The sequence below is a fragment of the Ornithodoros turicata genome, chromosome 9 (assembly GCF_037126465.1).
Source record: "Ornithodoros turicata isolate Travis chromosome 9, ASM3712646v1, whole genome shotgun sequence".
In the NCBI taxonomy this organism is placed as follows: domain Eukaryota; kingdom Metazoa; phylum Arthropoda; class Arachnida; order Ixodida; family Argasidae; genus Ornithodoros; species Ornithodoros turicata.
The window spans coordinates 22,618,267-22,636,816 of NC_088209.1; the positions used below are offsets into that span (position 1 = coordinate 22,618,267).

Below are 18,550 nucleotides of genomic sequence, written 5' to 3' on the forward strand. Positions count from 1 at the left end.
CGATTTAAAGTCACCTTTTTTTTTTTTTTTTGAAATCCTGAGATACTTAAGTATTGCGATAGCACCTACTTTGAGATATCCATCCACCAAAGAGATATCCATCACCAAGTTTTGCTATGCAAATCGGCCGAAACCAAGCGCATCAGGAGCGCAGGTAGGACACGAGCTTCGGCGTCGTTAGCGTATCTGGGGCACGAAGCAGTTTATTTGGCCAGCAGATCATGTCTCACTCCAGTTAGTTCCAAAGCTTCGACAGCTTAGACGTGGAATGTGCGTTGTGGTTCTTGCGCTCTTGATGCGCTTGGTTTCGTCTGCGGCTCATTTGCCCAGCAAATGTTGGTATTGGATATCTCAAGACACTTGCCCGTTTCCGGATTCTTAAAAGAGAGGGTGGCTTTAAATAATGACTGGCTCCAATTCTGCTGTCACATTTAATCGAAAACGTGCTAATTAAAAAAATTAATGAATTTTCTCCCAGTCGCAATCTTACCTTGACGGAACGTCCGCAGGCCGTTTAACCAATAGCCGCCTAGATACTCATTCGCTGCGGGGGCATAGCCGAGATGTCGTCTGCTTCAGCGAGTCGGCCCAGACGATTTCTAACGCGGGCTCTCTGTGGCTACCGGTGGCTTCCAATGTGGCTGATGGTGGCTAGTCTCAATAGCTACGGCAGCTGAAAGAACTGTCGTGATTGGTGGCCTCTTAATTGTTACGTCACGTCGCTCAAGCGATCAGGCTTTGTCTCTGGTGGCGCTGCGGAAGCCCGGTCGCATTAGACCTTTTTAGAAAAGGCGAAAGAAAATAGTGAGTTTTAGTATACCGTTGATAAAGTTATCGTCTCTATCGGAACCAATCGCAGTGGTGCGTGACTCAGAATCTTATCCGTTGGTTCTGCCGGCAGCGGTACAACGACGGAAGCAGGCGACAGTTCCCGACGTGCCCCACGTACTCTAGGTTCATCAAATTTGCACCAAACATCCACTAGTTCTGCAGATAGCGAGAGGTATCCATTTCCATCCCATCAAATCCACTTGCCACCCAAAATGGCGCTGCCCATGTTGGATAGGGGGACAAATAGTGAGGATAGGTTGATTGATAGCGCCCCATATTTCAAGACTCTATTGGTCAGAAGGCTGAAAAAGTGGGTTGAGCTTCAGGTGTAGGCACGACCCATTAATGGCCGGACTCCCTTTTAATATACGGCTCTGATTGGATCCGATGAGTAGCGCCACCGCTAGCCTCCAAATGCGGAGCTGGGAAGGGGTGCGTATGACATGGTCGCTATAGTCAAGTAGGTCGTGGCTAGTACCCACCAGCATATCCCCCCCCCCCCCCACCAGCAAAAATGGCATCTATGCTGTTCTCGCAGCTTTTTTTTAATAAAAAAAATAAATAAAATAATAATGATAATAATAAAAAAAGACCGTGTCGAGTCTTGCCCAATACAGACCGTAAGACAAGGAGGTATACGGTCAAGAGAGAGACACACAAATTCCAGTTGCATTTGTAATGCTATAATAAACAGTTTAATTACAATGGTATAAGAATGTGGCTAGAAAATAGTCATCGAGGGTTGTGCACTGGTTAGGATTCACACTAGGCTCGAGACAGTGTAGAAAGGGAACAGGTAACACTCTCTGTGAAAGGACCTTCCTTTCAGACCACGACGTGCGTTGCGCACGCTCGTCGCAAAAGTTTACGCCACGATGATGATTACGCCATGTCAAGTCAAGTTTACGCGGGGCCCAGCAAGGAACGTTTAGCTGAAGAAGCTACGGAGTTTGGTATCACAGGAGAATTACTTGGTTCACACTGCGCTGGCTTGACCAGCAGCCTCGCGGAGTGCTCCTATTGGTTAAGACGGGCTGTGGTTACCTACCTCGTTATGGTGTTTTGTTAGCAGCTTATTCAAGGTGGTGTCGTGTGGAAGTATATAATGCAGTGATTGCCCGGAAATGATGACTACAATTTACCGGAACTCGCTTTAGGCGTTCAGCCCGGTCGCAGGTAGCAGTTGGCTGCCGTTCTATTTTTCCTGAAGACCGTTTACGTTTGCTTTCAAAATCTCTCCTCCTCTGCTATATTATATCCCTGTATTTACAGGAGCGACATCCCCACGGAATATTATAGTAAGAAAGAAGAAAACACCCATAACGCGGAAGTTCCGCCGCGTCTCATGTTGAGTATTCGTACAGCACCAGAATATTGGGAATGATGTATCGCGCACATAGCAGACGACATCATTGGCCCTGTCGTCTGCTACGGAATACCGGGTTTCCGGGTATTCACACGAGAGACATTCCTCAGAATGCTCCGGCGGAAGATGCGAAAAACGTCATAGGTTTCTGCTGTCACGTGAGCGCGAGCGCTCAACATCGTGTCTTCGCGTGCACTGCTGAGCTAATCGTGCGGAATATCCTGCGACACAGCCACAAGATATTCCGTAGCAGACGACAGGAAAAGACGCTGATGACGTCGTCTGCGCGAAAAGACATGACGCTGAGCGCTAGTGATCACGTGGCAGCAGAAAGCTATGACGCTCTGTGCATTTCCCACCGGAGTATTCCGCGGTGGGGGGGGGGGGGAGGATTTTGCTCGTGCGAATACATGGTACGATTACTCCGCAACAAAACTGTTCTCGACAAGTCGGCGCTGCGAGAATTTTAATATATCCATAGCGCTGGGGGATTCAAAATCTATATTCCTTGGGCTGTTTCTTCATTAAGGTAGCGTTTGGTGAGGGCTCACTGATATTAGAATCGCTAAGGTTTGGCTCAAATACCGAAGGCGAAGACGCATAATGTCACCCAGTCTTACAAGGGAACAGAAGCAAGTTGTGGTCCCTCTGATGGCGTACATTTGGGGAAGCGGGAACAACATTTCTGCACGAGGCAACAAATGAAGCACTCAACGGTCACCAACAAGAAACATATTCACAAACACAACATAGCGCACGTCACATGTCAACCTCATAAATGAGTAGAACAAACGAGACAACATGTAATCGTACAGCAGCAAAAAAAGCAACGTACAAGACAAAATCATTCTATCTTCCGTCTCTGACCACACGACTGGTTCACAATCATGTCGCCCGTGCTAAAGAAAGCACACCAAATATACCTATAAGAAAGGTCCATTTCTCTATGCTAGAATTATGGTGATGTGTCGTTTTGATGTAGTCAAATTGCTTGTTCGTCGATATAACAATGCACACACAAAACAATAAAATGCTACAGTAGCACGCTAGCCTGTGTGTATTGAGAATGATTAAAAATGAGTGAGATCATCATTAGGGTTACGAGAACCTCCTGTCTTATGAAAGTGGTAGTAATCGAGTGCCGTAGTCCACGTTTTCATTTTCTGCAGAGAGTAATAAGGAGAGAGCTATTTTTCTGAGAAAGTGAGTTCAGGTACATAGATAGTGGCCGCACACTATATGGTGCAATACCCAGGCCTGGATAATTTTTTCTAAAAGTGCCGTAAAGCAGTAGAGGTGCAATCTCAGAAGGTTTATCTATTCGATAGCCTGAGCCCTCAGTATTCTTACGCCACTATTTTCGTCCCAATCGCACGCGTAGTATTTTAGAAAATTGAAAGTGAAAAAAACGATAACAAACCCCAGTGCAAGGGGACAACGAAAGGGACAGAAACCGTGCTGTGCCTGTGTTTGTCTCGGTTTCTGTCCCTTTCGTTGTCCCCTTGCACTGGGCTTTTTGTTTCTCGTTTTTAGAATGGATCACCAACCCGCCCGGATTTTAACTTTATTTCTGAAATTGAAAACTACGGGCAACACCGCGTCGAAGTGCTCACCAAGTGCGCGTTGCTCGTGAAGAACGGCGGCAAAACTACATTGCATGCGGACAACACTGGGTCTAAAACTAAGGAAGTCCGCTACGTAGCCATCAGGAGCAGCAAGTCAGTCGGGAACATCGATCACTGTTGCTCGACGAATTGGGGATTATTTGCCACCAGACGTCGCCCCGAGCCGTTTTACCTTAGGGTGCCTGAATACTGGGGAGCTAGTATTGAGGCATCCTATTTTACCTAAATTTTGATGACAACTTAAAAATATTAAGCGTCCTCTGTCACATTTGTAACTTGTTGCGCTGGGCTTCAAGTAACAAGCTTTTGAACTACGCCGTCAACATAAACAGCCTGTCTGCGGCTTTACGGTACCCTTAAAGGGACGGTCGCCGATACCGATAAACCGATACCACTATGAAAACCGATACCACTTTGTTCAGCATCGGCCGACAATCTACTTGGCCATTTTTTTCGTCCGAAAAGCGCTTAGATATTAAATACACGAATATTAAAGATCAGCGTAGCTACCGCGGCTGTAGAGGCTCCGCCGGCGTGATGTCACTCCCTAACCGGAGGAGTGAGGGAGCGGCGTCAGAGGAGAAAGGCATCGTCCAGACATCCCGTAACTCTATGAGACGCCCGAACAGTCGCGGCATTACTTTTCTCAAGGCCGCGCCCTCACTGGTTCTTAGGGAGTGACGTTTTCTCGTTTTTTCAGAGAGGGAATTACGGCATACTCTCAACATCCGGCGTCTGCTTGTCGTTCTTGTGAGCTAACATATTTCACTGACGCCAAAGGGCCCCAGAGAGAACGGCATAAGTACCCTTAAAGGGACGGTCGCATCCGTACCAGCCGATTTCGAAACTATAGTGTCATTTCGTTCCTCATGGACCACTGGCCACGGTGTCGAAAATCCCACGCGAAATAGTAGCTTAGTTTGACCGTTACTCGACGGAATACATGACAAGAGCAGACGACGGATGTTGAGAGCATGCCGGAATTCCCTCTCTGGAACAACCAGAAAACATCACTCGCTAAGAACCAATCAGGGCGCGACCTTCAGAGAAGGAATGCCGCGGCCGTGCGGGAATCTCATGGAGTTTCGGAGCGTCTGGACGGCGCCTTTCCTCCTCTGAGCGCCGCGCTCTCAATCCTCCGCTTAGGAAGTGACGTCACGCCGCTGGAGTTTCTGCGGCAGCGGTAGCAGCGGTGACCTTTAAAATTCGTATATTTAATACTGAAGCCCTTTTCGGACGAAAAAAAAAAAGCCGGATAGATTGTCGAATGGTGCCGAACATGGTGGTATCAGTTTACAGATGAGACCGTCCTTCTACAGTTGCTCGTTTGGCCTCATTTAACTCTCCAAACGGAGCAACTACGTCACTTGAGTTGTCGACTAGATACCTTGTGATATAGCGTGGAGTAACTGCAGGGTTAATACAGGCACCAGCAACACCAACTGAAAGAAGCGAGATCGGACTCTTTGTGTGAGACAAACACAAAGAGTCAGAGACTCCAACATGTGAAGGAAACCAGCGTGTCCTGAAGCAGACATCAGTTGATACTTTTCGCGCGAACTGTCTTTCCTTCACGAGCACATGCATGCTGCGTGTCGGACTCCTTTTTATGCTTTATTTTGCGGGCAGGAAGAAAGTAATTAGCGCGACAGAGAAAGGAACAGATGTGCCCTCAAGACGAGTAACGGATTGGGACTGTGGTTGCACACCACATTTGCTGTGTGAAGACGAGGAGGTTCTCTTTTGCAACCACGGCAGGCTCCGGTGAGGTTAGGTTGGGTTGGGTTGGGTTTGCTCATTCCAGGCAGGAGGTTCCCTGTTGTTGCCCGGCTGTGTGGTATGCGGGTGGTTTTTTATTTCGAAAAGGCTTCAAAGGTAGGAGTGCAGATGACAGTACAAGAGCGACGATACTGAATAGATAAGCGTGTTCGAAGCAACACTTGATCAGGAGCGAATGTAATAGTGGGGCTGTGATACAAAAAGGAATGTAACGAGAGTAGCTGCTGTAAGGAAGCAAATTTCGAGGGGGAATATTTTGAAATAAACATGTGCTCTCCTACAAATGCAATTTATCATCCAGTTTTTCTAAGAGTTGTCGAGAGTTTCCTAAGTGTTTCCCGTTTTTTTCAGACTTCCTCTCGAATGTCAACACTAACTGACGAATTAGTTGCACCCTATCAGTCCTAGCGATTTTCATTTGGACAATTACTCTGGGGGTCTGGCGTACAGGCAACGACCCGTTGAAGGGTGCTGCCCCCACTCACCTACAAAAGATGGATGCATTTACGTAGCAACCGATGCGACGCTATGTTCGTATAGATGCCGGCACTTATGCAAACACTGATCTTTTCGTTTTATGTCACTCCTTGGTGATCAGACCACTCGCCATACAAAACACTTAGTGGTCGCCTCGGCTAGAAAGGCATTGTGGTCACGTTCTGCGACAAAACATTTAAGAAATGACATTAATTGGACAGTACACTGGTGGGAAGTATGTCAGCATCCAACGGTATAACAGGTCACATTCTAATATACATCTTTCCTTTATGTGTGTTATCACAAACTAATCAATCTCATCGATACCCAGGCAGTATGTAACAATCAACTAATGTAATTTCAGAAACAAGTGAAGAAATCTTGCACAATTCACCTTTTTCTCAACTCCCTTTTTTCTTTGTGCGGTAACTATGTTGTATCCATTTCCTCGTTTGATTGTGCCTCATTGAGGGAACGATATATGGATATGGACGTAGGAAACGGCACATCGATATTGTTGATGCGGTTCATGCGTCATGATCGCGTGATCGATAAACTAGTAAAATAATGATAATAATGAATGAAACATAGCTTGTAATCTCAATGACTATGATTATGCAGCTTGTGCGTCTCGGTTAAGCATCATGCAGTACCTCATAAAGTTTGCTAACATTTACACGAGGCATCAGCAACTGATGTGTGGTACCCTGAGTGGATTCACGTAAAAAACAAACCAATCAGGAGAAAACGATTATGCCTCAGGGACTCTTCGAGAATCTCTAGTGTTGTCTCCGTCATCGGTTCTATCACATTTTCATTTAGACGGTCACAAACCTTCATTCGAAATAGAGTGCATGTTGAAAAGGCTCGTGCATAGAAGATCCTACAAGGTGTTATCATTTTCATCATTTCTAAAAGCGAGTCAAATAAGAAGGTGTGTCATGTAGTTATTCTTCAACTGAGCACTTCTAGTAGCTATTAATTATCAGTCCATCTGCTACAGCTCTATTCGCTTTTGTCGCATTTAACGCTGTTACAAGCAGTGTCCCCCTACAACTATTCTTTGGTGCCGGCATACTCCTCTGCTAACAGTTGAGACTTCGCTCAGAGCAAAGTCTCCAGCAGGGCCAAGCTGCTACGCGAAGCCCTGCTGCTTGGCCGGCGCTACCTGGCATCAGTCGGCTCCAAGTCGTCCTCATCATCAGCGTCATCGTCAGAGTCATCACCAATTACGCCGACAACGTCCAGGAAGCTAACTGACGGAGAGCGAGGAGAACCCGCACTCCGCGGGGAACTCGACCGGCGTGGGGAACTCGAGCGGCGTGTGGTACTCGAGCGGCGAGGGGAGGTCGACCGGGGGCTTGGAATACCAGGCACATGCAGTATGGCCGCGGCAGCACCAAACTTGACGTGATTGTTGTTGCTGCGGCGAGCGAGGACATCGCTCGAGAAGTCTTCATCCTCGTCGGAAGAGGAAGACGCAAGGCGCGCGCGGCGCCCAGACTCCTCCTCCTCCTCCTGGCCAGGAGGGCGAGACGTCGTGTCCCCTGATGAAGAGTCTCGGGAGAAAAGGGACGGCTTCTCGCGACCAGGAATTTCCAGCCGCGCTGAACGCATTCTGCAAATGAGAATCGTAGTACAAGTTACATTAGCGGTAGCTTGGAGGTGTACAAATGGCGCTATATGTAAGAGCTATACACTGTTTTCCACACTGAGCGCTTTTGCAGTCACTGTTTACCGCCCAAGTCAGGAAGGAGAGCGACACCAGGGAGGAAGCACACGACACGCCTGCTTTCTGTCTGTCTGGCTTGGGCGGTAAACAGTTTCCAACGTGCTTCTTCGGCTAGACGGCGCTGTGCTTTCAATATGGCAGCGTCCACGGGAAAACGGTGCATAGGAACGAGACTACACAGACGGGATGCCATGAGGGTTATGACGTTCGCTTTCGATCCCGGATGCATGCACTCGCCGTTGTCAGCTACCACAGGCAACGCGTCTAGCCAAAGCCACCTCGAAAAACAGAACATGAACGCGATGTATAGTCCACCGATCCAACAAAACCTTGAGACAAAAGCCTGATCGCTGAAGCGATGTGACGTAACAATTAAGAGTCTGCCAATCACGTCGTTACTTTCAGCGGCCGCAGCTATGGACACGAGCCGCCATCTTTCAGTCTCATGGGTAGCCACAAAAAAGACTGTTTCAATGTCGGCTGCGGCGATTGGCTGTCATCTTGGCTGGCTGCTGCGATTGGCGGATTTTATATATCTGCATGCGAAGAAGTGAGAGGAGACATTAAGCAGGCCTTCTGTATCTAGGTGGCGCTGGCCAATCCCGATTGCAGGCAGCCGTAGCCACGGAGACGATCCACCATAAGTCGCATGGACAGCCACATGGTAGCCAAAGAAAGCCTGTGTTTGAAATCGCCTCCTGCGATTGGCTGTAGCAGACGGCTGTTACAGGCTGTTACAAACAACAGCTTTTGTAGTTTGCCTCGGTAAATGACACTCGAATCCACCAGGAATACTGCTATGTCATCCCGGACTTAAAAAAGGCATCTTTTCTGTCTAGTTCCAGTCGCGAATGCAACACGTCACAGCTGCAAATCACAGGAACAGCATCATCAACGAAACATGGGGCTGTCACTCAAGGAAATATTCTTAAATTTTTATTCAGTACGATAAACGCAAACGCGCCTCCGCAAGTGGTTTCAGACGTTGATCTCCATACGTACCCTCCACGTAACCGTCTTTGGTGTTCCTTCTTGCGTAGTCTCAATGCTCTGTACCTCAGAAGACAGATGATTGCGAACGCCACGATGGGAAAGCAGATCACCGAAGACAGAATTGGGATCAGCACTGGCCGTGGGTCCAAGGAAACTGCGTGCAGTTTCAGAAGAGAAAAAAGAAAGAAAGAATGAGTCTGCCATCCATGCAATATGTGAATCCGACTGCCGTCGCGAATCCTATATAGATATATGAGAGTTGAGAATACCCAAATGAGGGCACTTTTCCACTAATATCCGCCCGAGGACGGTAAAGGAGCAAACAAAGAATAAAACGGGGACGAAACAGAACGCAATTTCCGATGCTCTCGGTGACTGAAGGCTGATGCGGGAGTCGACTTTGAGCAAGGGAGCTTGAGACTATAATGAAGCTACGAGGTCGGTAGGGGACGCTTCTTGAAGTGACAATACGGTGTTGTCTGTGTGATACGAACTCCTCGTCATTTTGGAACTTCTTCGAATCTTTTACACATCAGGATATTACACAGCGATTAAAGCTTAGCCTTTTGCTCAGTTCCTGGGAAGCAGCATTGTCCTTTGATGCTGTCCCTTTCTCTGCCGTGTTCAATGGACCACCTTTGCAACACATTTTAAATCTACAACTACAGCACAGACGTGCTCAACGCACTTATTCATGCGACGCAACGCAGTCGATCATGTACCAGTACTCGTAACGTATTGACATATATTATGACGGCTTGCCACGTATAGTCTGAGGGAAAACGTAACAAAAGTCTATTTGAAAAAATCTACTCGTCCTAAAATTATGGGGTCAGCGGCATTTATCCCCGTGGAATTAAAACAAATCTAATTTATTGAAGTGAACTCTGCCACGTGAAATTTGTCAAGTTAAAGTTAAATTTTCTTGGCAGAATCAGGAAGCGCCATTGCGAATCCCCCCCAAATGCACCACAGCATACCATATAGCAATGGTAGCAGCTGGGAAAATGTGAGAAAGCGTTGACTTCCGAACCGCTATTACTAGGTCGCGCTCAGTTCACCCAACAACAACAACAACAACAAATAAATCGTGACTATGACATGGGGTGATTCAACGCTGGAGAGCAGTCCACCCAAGTCTTGTACACGTGTTCGTTTTTGTGTGTGTTTTGTCGCGTGTGTATGTGTATACTGTTGCTGTTTTATTCTTGCGTCATTGAGATGCTTCAAAGAAATCGAGCAGATGGGGGGGGGGCGGGGGTATGTTTATTAAAAAAAGAAAGGGAGGAAAGGTTAGTCAGGCGTAGGCCGACCTGCTATTCCTTTAAAAAAAGAAGGAAACAAGAAACGAAACAAAAACCACACACACACACACACAAAAGGAGCAGTGGCCCTCTGATGGTTGTCATCTATAGCTACAATGCTTGTAAATAAACACACATTTCCTCCCCTGCTTTCTTCTCCGTCGTGTTGATGCAAGAAAGGGCGGAAGAAAACGGTGGCTCGTCGCTTCCTGGTTCCTGCTTACAGTTACCTTCGATAACTGTAGCGTTGTAACTTTGCTGACATTCCCCCAGCAGAAGCACCGAAAATGAAACTGCAGAGGCAGGTCCACGTCCTTCTCGTGTTGTCGCACCTTGATAAAGAGAGCTGAGCGCGGTTCAGCGCCAAGTCACGTGACCAAACGTGACTTGAGAGAACATATTGCTGTACCGGAGCCACAGTAGAAGGAGATGCCGTGAGCTGTTGCGGAATGCGTGCAATTACAAGGGATAGTTTACAGACACGCGCTGTTGCCTCATTCGGCGCCTCATGGCGCCTGTGACGCATCCTCATGTTTTCCCGAGTCACGTGGCTCAAAGGCGCTCAAAGGCTGCACGTGTTGCAAAAGTTTTTTTTTTCTTGGCATGCAAACATGCTCAAGAACGTTACGTCATCCACAGTTGTCCAATAATAGCATTTAAAGACTCAGCAATGCACTGAGACGCATATGTCACACTTCGGCGCCATTTTGGATTGACTATGGCTCCACCTGGGGAATGTCGGCAGATATATTAATGCTTCTTCGCGGACGGAATGCTGGTATCCGGGCGGTTTCCATCCCGCCACGGATCTCCAAACGATATACAGTGAAATCTATCCGGTACGGACACCCACGGGACCAGGATTCTTGTCCGCCGAAGGGAGGGAGGGAGGGTTGTGTGTGTTCGTACACGAGATGTATTTAAGTAAGAACATTAAAGACTGCTGAAGGAAACTCGCAGCAGGGCAGTGTCTGTCCAGGAGAGCTGGCCATAATGGGAGGTTTCACTGTATTTCAACAAAAAAAGAAAAAAGAAGAAAAGAAAAAGTGGCGCGGATGTGCATAGGAGCTCGAAGGATGCGCAAAGGAGCATCTCCAAGTTCATTTTCGTAGACGCGACCTGCACACTCCTTCTCGCTCTCGGATGGCCTGGTTGAAGGAATAAAGGAAGAGAGTTACCGACGTAATTTCCCCTGCAGAAGGTACTTGAGCGGCAGCAAATATTTCCAATTCCCATACACGGCTTCTGACACAGCAACTCTGCATACGGTTATTACCGGAAATTAATTAAGAACAAATAAAATAAAAAGACGACGAAAGTTATCTTCCTTTCTTCAAAGTTCTAAGCAAGTACGCAAGCTTGTAGTTGTGGCGACGCCTTGTAGTTCTTCTAGATAATTCTCTGGAACCTTCCCATTGAGTTTCCATTTTGCGCAACAAGTGCGCAAACAAAAGCAATGGTGAACACTATGGCTTGTAAAGGAAAATGAACGTGCCATCAGTAAACAATTCTGTATCAGTAATACCGTTTCAACACTGCATTCACGGATTGAAGTGCAGCTCGTAAATCAGCGCACAACATGAACACGCCGTAACAAAAGTTCTCCTCTCCCTTTAACCCGATAACAAAAATAGCACTCACCTATGCCCCCGAATTTGTGAAAAGCATTTAACTCGAAAAACTCAGACGTAATATATGCGCCGGGACTAAGTTTGGGGTATAACGAGAAAGAGATTCTACACCATCAATATTGAATGTTGTAAATAATCAACGTGATTGCTATTTGCTTTTCATTTTCACGCCTCAACTGTCATTTTCTTTACTTCGCCACATTTTCCATTTTATTTTTCCCTATATGTACACCGAACCAAGCCACACCAATGTTCAAAGTTTTCTTGCATTGTATATGTGTTTTTTGAAGATACCTCATCCACGAGTTTGCTAGATCCACTTCTATTTATAAACAAGACGGCGCATCTGCGCATGCGCATAGAGCAGACGTCGCTGGTGGGCGAAAGGGAGTAGGAAACCGCATGGTGTGTACGGCGTATTTGGCCTTTCTGCACCGCGTAGCATCTCAATAGCTGCACCACGTTGCAGTTAATAACGACGCAATTTTTGCCCACCAAACAGGACAGCAGCGCCACCGCATCGCTACGACGTCACACAATCAAGTGAATGCTGTAGTATGTAGTCAGAGTTACAGAGAATGTCACAGTCAGCAATAAGCGCACACCGCCTCTTGAATCCAATACAGCAAAGGGCATCAATTTCATCGAGCAGTAAATTACGCCCAACAGCGTCGTCCAGAGAACAATTGATGGTATATCCGGGAGGATTCTCCACTGCCTTGTTTGTCTCGTTTGTTTTATCGTCCCTGCACTTCGCTTGTTTCCGAGACCTTCCACGTGTGTGCCCTCTGCAAGCGTTTTGTGACTCGTTCCAGATCTTCTATCGAAAACGACGGGAAGATGGTCACGTCTGGAAGCGCGCGTGTCTCTTTGTTTCCTTGCCGCACTCGTTTTCCGATAACCGAACAAGCACGGACTCGCCTGGGACTCCCCTTTTTTTTTTTATTCCGTGCTAGCGCCGCGAAGCAGCTGTGGCTATGAACGGCGTACAGATGTGGACAGATGGAGAGAGGACAGCAGGAAGGAGTGGGGGGGGGGGGGCAGGGGGATTAGTATGCGTCCTGGGCCGACTTTAGGGGGAACTGTGCCAACATTCGTCTTGAAAGTCTTCGGAAAACCCAGGGAAAACCTCAGACAGCACAGCCGGTGGTAGGATTCGAACCCACCACCTCCCCAGTCTTCAGCACGACCTTGGCTAAATAGGACTCCTGTTAGTGTTTTACTCTTCGTCCCGATGTCAGAGTTACCTGCAGGTTGTACTCATAGCATGGACATAACGTCGCGAACGTTTCGCGAACCTCAGGTTCGCAAGGTTCGACGAACTTTCGAATTTCAAGCCAAATTCGCCGAGGTTCGCAATGGAACGTCTACTTGGCCTTTATCGTGAAAAGTTGAAAATACTGTGACTGATATAGCTCTTAAAGGGGCAATGCGACGACATTTAACATCGCTCGCAAATCCCGCCTCATTTGTCAAGCGGGAGTCACCATGCAAAATATTTTGGCTCTGCGGTGCGTTATAGCTGTGCAATGGAATTTACAAAAAAAAAAAAAGAAAAGAAAAAGAAGAAAGAACAGTCGGAGAAAGCAGCCGCAGACGGCCGACACGATGCTCTCGTGACGTGGAGAAGGCTCCGTGCCTTGTTCTTTTTTTTTTTTCTCCGCAGCTCACGCGCCGCTTATAAATGCTTGAGCTGTGCCGCTGTACGTCACTGGTCACGTGAGGGGAGTAGCATACGTCACAACGTCCTCTCGTGCTCGCTCTGTATGTGAACGTCTGTATGTGCTCTGCACCGAAAAACGAAAAAAAAAAAGAACATTTTGGGCGTCACCTCAGTGCTCCTTTAAAACTGAAATGCCTGTTTGTCAAGCATGACGAAACGTTGGTTTGGCTGGTCAGTACAAGTTCACGACGAAACGAGCGACAACGACACCACGCAGACGCTCACTAGCAACTATATACGCAATGTTTATTGAAAACAACAGTTCTTATAACCACAACCACAGGAAGTGTAATCGAGATTGTAATAATCCACCAACAACTATCGAACCTACCCCTTATGTCGTCCGCTCGGTGTCTGCATCTGCTTCGGAATAGTTTGAAATCGCAGGTTATGCAAACAAGCGACGCACAGGAAAACACGGTTGTTGTCCGGCGGCGTCTCAGTCGAGCCAGCAGGTGGCTCGCATTATACTTTTTTTTTTCCTTTTCAGGTTTCCAATCCACCTTGTTAGTGTAATAAATATATAGCACACAGAAAAATATAGAACGTCATAATCCAAGCATACGACAAGTATACTTGGCGGGTTTTCGAGTCATAAAACATATGCTTCCGCTTCCCGTAAGGAGATCGGCGTGCATGTGCAGTCGAAGTGGAACTTCTGCCAACTTTTTCGAATTTTCCGAAGAAAAGTTTGAATTTCGCGAACTATTGCGAATTTGAACCTCGAAAGGTTCGCTACATCTCTAATTATGACACCCACGGCAAACGCATGCCTCCCAGTCATTTTAGGTCCCTCTTGGCGTAACAGGGCTCCATTATAAATTCTAAAAACGACTTCTCATGTGTAAGGTAATAACTAAAAAAAAAGAAAAAAAGGTCAGAAGGGAAAGGCCAATAGCCGTACAACATCGTATGTGCCCACTGCTAAGGAAAGTAATTAGTTGAGGGCGTTGTGAACACCCTTCCTGTGAACCAGGACCACCGAGACCAGCACATCCCCCATGACACAAACGAACATGGGGGGTATGTTTAATAGAATGAAAAAAAAACAAAAAAAAACAAAAAAAAAAACACGAAAATGTCACACAGGCTAATGCCAGCTTAGCGCAAGGCTAAGTGAACAGGGTATCATCATCAATCTTCAGATGGCTGTTGTTTGGCCAACAGAAGCTCCAGATAACTCGCAGATAAAATAGCGCTACTTTAATCCACCATTAATCAAACGGGGGGGGGGGGGACTACCCAAGACATATCACTAATCCTTCAGGCACCTAAACCTCGGTAGACGTAGTTTCAGCTGCCGTATCCAATAACTCCAAGGACAATACGTTTTTACGTACTCCCCCAAACTCATACCGTAATACTTCCAAGCGAGATCTACGTTGTTAACATCCCTATCTGTTTTCGCTTTTTTCGCTTTGAAAGGAATGCCGGAATGCGCTTTCTGAAGCTTCTTGCACTTTGTGGTCCCAGCCTCCAGGAGCTTTTACACTATTTATGATATTGCCTTTTTAACGCCCCGCTCATTACCCGCCATGGGAAACACGAGAAACAAAGGAAAGCACTAAAAAAAATGAAACGAGTATACGAAGCAATGGCAGAAATAAAACCGTTGTTTCCTCCCAAATAACCAGCCTAACGTTGTTCTTGTAGTTAATTGCCAACCCACGAATAAAAAATAAAAAAATATGTTGGCACAACATCGGTCACAAATCGGCAGCATGTCGAAATGACATCGGGCCAATATCCTGACGCGGCATCGGCCCAACTCTGGGCGGCGTTGCAAAGTGTATGCTGGGCCGACGTCTGGGGTGTCGGCATGAACACATCGTGCCGATGTCGGCCCGACATCGGAGTGCTGCTTTGGTATCGTCTAAAAGCCAACACAAACGTTGTCAAAGTTCCGCGACCACAACCAGTGTTGTGGGAATAGCCTCATGTTTGTGCCATCAGAGTTGCAAGTAATGTAAGCATCACACAACAGTGCAGTAGCGACGTTATGCTCGCCACATTAGACGTTGACTGTGCTGTGTGTACGTTCCGATTACCCTGGGTCGTCCTTTCGGTGCTTTTGGTTTCATCTCGTTCCCCTTTTTGATTCGTATTGCACGGGCTCCCGAGGACCCCTCCTGTGCACTTCCCCTTGGCTCATTTCACTGAATTCACACATAATAACCCATCTTGTGTGTCACATCTACCACACGGGTGTGGTACTGCACCCCAAAGATGGAACACCCCATGTGATCGTCATCGTCTATTTGTTCTCGTTGTTCTCCGACGACAGCATGACTGTAGGCTCTTCATAATCTCAGCGCGACGCTTCTTTTTCCAGATGGTATGAAAATCTGCAGATGTATGGCGCGAGCTGGCATAATTTTTCTTTATTAAAGCGGCACTAAAGCGCACATATTTCTCGTCGCGAAATAGAAGGGAAAGAGGAGGAAAGGGAAGAGCAAGGGACAAAGAAAAAGTGTAAATTGCGGTTTCTTTCGCTTATAAATAGTGAACGACGCAACCGATGCAACTTTTGCACTTTAGTGGCCCTTTAATGCCGCTGTATGTCATGCTTGCTCTCGGTGTACGCAGTCCAGTTCCAACGACGATGAGCGCGAATATATAAGCCAGAGCTCGGCGACAAATACTCGGCATTCCGACGAGTCGAAATGCCTATATACGGGAAGCTGAGTAACCAATTTTGTGTCGATCCACCCCCTCTCCTGGACCTTTTCCCTTCTTCACACTTTAGCGGCGTTCATGAAGTGTAAAGTACAAAAAGCAATAGGAAGGCTGCTTTTCGCAGAGTTCGGGGACACGGCTTGCGGTTCCCCACCGCACTCCATCTTCGTCACTGACCAAAAAAGGACGTGGAGAAGGGGCTGCTGTTTTCGTGCTGGATAAGCGATAAGTGCATGCAAAGACAAGCCCATCCATTTTGTTCCAACGCTGTTTGTGACTCCCACGGAGTGCAGCCTCATAAGTTCTCTCGACAGCCCTGATTCCTCTTTGCTTTCTTCTTTTAGAAGGAAGCCATCGGAGCTACACATTAATGCGCATAAAAAAAGAAAGAAAAAGAACACACCCATAAACACATAAAAAAGCGCGCGTAGTCGTATCAACTCTTATTTCTATGCAATAAATGTGTTTTGACAATAGGGGAAACAGACATGCATGAGGCTCGTGCATTGCATCTGCTCTTCAAACAACTTCTGATTAGATTATATTAGATTAGACATATAAAAGAAAAACGAGACTGATGACGTTGTATATAAAAGTCTGCTTGAAAGCGGTGCAGAATTTCAATTTACTCTTGAGGGAAATGAGAAAGACGGTGGCTATTTGCCAAAGCGTCGACGACGTTGAAGAATTCGTGCGCCTTACGTCCTTACCTCGCGAGACAACCAAATGGGCCCATTTGCAAAAAAGTTTGTGTCGAGCGATCTCAATAGCTTCTTACAGCGCTTCCCGCACGAGCAGCGTGCTCAATGCACTGCCAATGCTACTGAGATTGAGTCTGAGACTCGTACTCAATTTTTTTGCAAACGGGCCCAAATCATCATGGACGCCACTGTGGCGATACTATAGTTTTTCCCACCTGGGATTCTGCCCTGAAGCCCCACGTCATTTTCTCAACGCCTTTCTTTTTAGACTTCGCTTCGTATTCCCACGAGCGACATAATTCCCCAGAATATTCCAACGGCATATACGCGAAAAGCGTCACGGCTTTCTGCTGTCATGCGAGTGCGAGGGCTTTCCGTGATATCGTTTCACGCTCCGTGCACCGTGTGATATATCCGGCGACGCAGTCACAGGATACACCTTAGCAGACGAAAGGAAGACGCAGACTGTGTCGTCTGCCAAGTACTGCAGAGATGCCGGCACCGTGCGAATGTTCAACATAAGACGCGGTGGAACTTCTGCTACGTGAGCAATTTCTTTCGTGTGCTTTTTCTTCCGCTAGAATATTCCGCGTGAATACACCGTTGCTATACATCATATACTATGTGTGTCACGTGAATTCTACTAATACTAGTGGTGGCGTGGTATTCCTGTGAGCGGTCTGCCTGCTGGCGGCATGTTGCTCGGGGGGAGGGGGGATCGTGCGTCCTGGGCCGACTTCATGGGGAATTGTGCCGACATTTGTCTCATAGCGTCCGAGGAAAACCCAGGGAAAACATCCAGAGACATGCAAAGTACATGTACCGTGTTGTGTAATAGCATCACTACTATAGTATTATCTCCAGTAACAGCGGAGATGATTTCGCAAATGAAAATAGATGAGCACTTTGATGTGTCGTATAGGACAACCTTGCACACACGCATCTGGAAAACACCTCGACCAGTTATGCAAGGAGCGGCGACGCGAACGTTTCCCGCTATTAACCTTTACCGCGAGAAAAATCGATCGTTCTCCTCCCGCCAACTCGATCAGCAAGCTAAAAAGTTGCACAAATTATTAACCAAATGGAGCTCCGCTGAACGGCTGACTAGTAATAGAGGGTAGCCGTTACTGCAGAGTGCAGGTCCGTTATGCCGGTGGGCAGGCAGGGCACACATGCTTTATCTCCAAAAGCTCGTTCGTGTTCCGCGAATTACTTTGCTGCCAGAGAGCCAGCGACGGAGTTCGTGTTTTTCAATACGTTGTAAACGTGCAGTTTTTTTTTCCACTGACTTAAATGTTATAGCTCAGGAGAAGCTAACATTGACTGGGGCGTTTGCGTTGTAGATTGGGCGCATGATATGGTGGCTGATTGTTGCCTAATAAATTGCATTAATAACTTGTATGAACCAGGCCACTGCATGCCTTTCTTCTTCCGCGAACAGGCCTGATGTATTTGAACGAAAATTGGGAAAGTCTAGCTGCCGCAACACAATTATCACAAATTATTCGTACTAGGATAGAAATCTTGCCTCTAGGATAGAAAGCCTGAGTGACACAAAGAGGATGATGTTCGAGGTTCGCATGTCTACCAGCTCGCCGTTATTTTTTGTTATCCGTTTCACTGAGCATGCCCTGCCTCGCTCTTCTAATCGGTCTCTATGACTGAAACAAGGGAAAGGGTGTAGGACACGACTGAACTGAGTATGACTG

General features: G+C 47.0%; 2 protein-coding genes across 5 annotated transcripts in view; one reads left to right on the plus strand and one right to left on the minus strand.

Moving 5' to 3' along the window:
- Positions 1-6,968: 6,968 nt before the first annotated feature.
- LOC135368375 (uncharacterized) overlaps positions 6,969-18,550 on the minus strand; it is a 240,734-nt gene continuing 229,152 nt past the window's right edge. For all 4 annotated transcript variants that reach the window (XM_064601589.1, XM_064601590.1, XM_064601591.1 and 1 more), the window contains 2 exons: positions 8,813-8,957; positions 6,969-7,696 (listed from right to left, as the gene is read on the minus strand). In XM_064601589.1, the coding sequence (XP_064457659.1) occupies positions 7,243-7,696; positions 8,813-8,957 (599 nt within the window). In that variant the 3' untranslated portion in view covers positions 6,969-7,242. The remainder of the gene's footprint in view (positions 7,697-8,812; positions 8,958-18,550) is intronic.
- The window catches only part of LOC135368374 (putative phospholipase B-like 2), a 38,614-nt gene continuing 37,325 nt past the window's right edge, over positions 17,262-18,550 (plus strand). The window contains exon 1 of the mRNA XM_064601588.1: positions 17,262-17,382. The gene's annotated coding sequence lies outside the window, so the exon portion shown is untranslated. The remainder of the gene's footprint in view (positions 17,383-18,550) is intronic.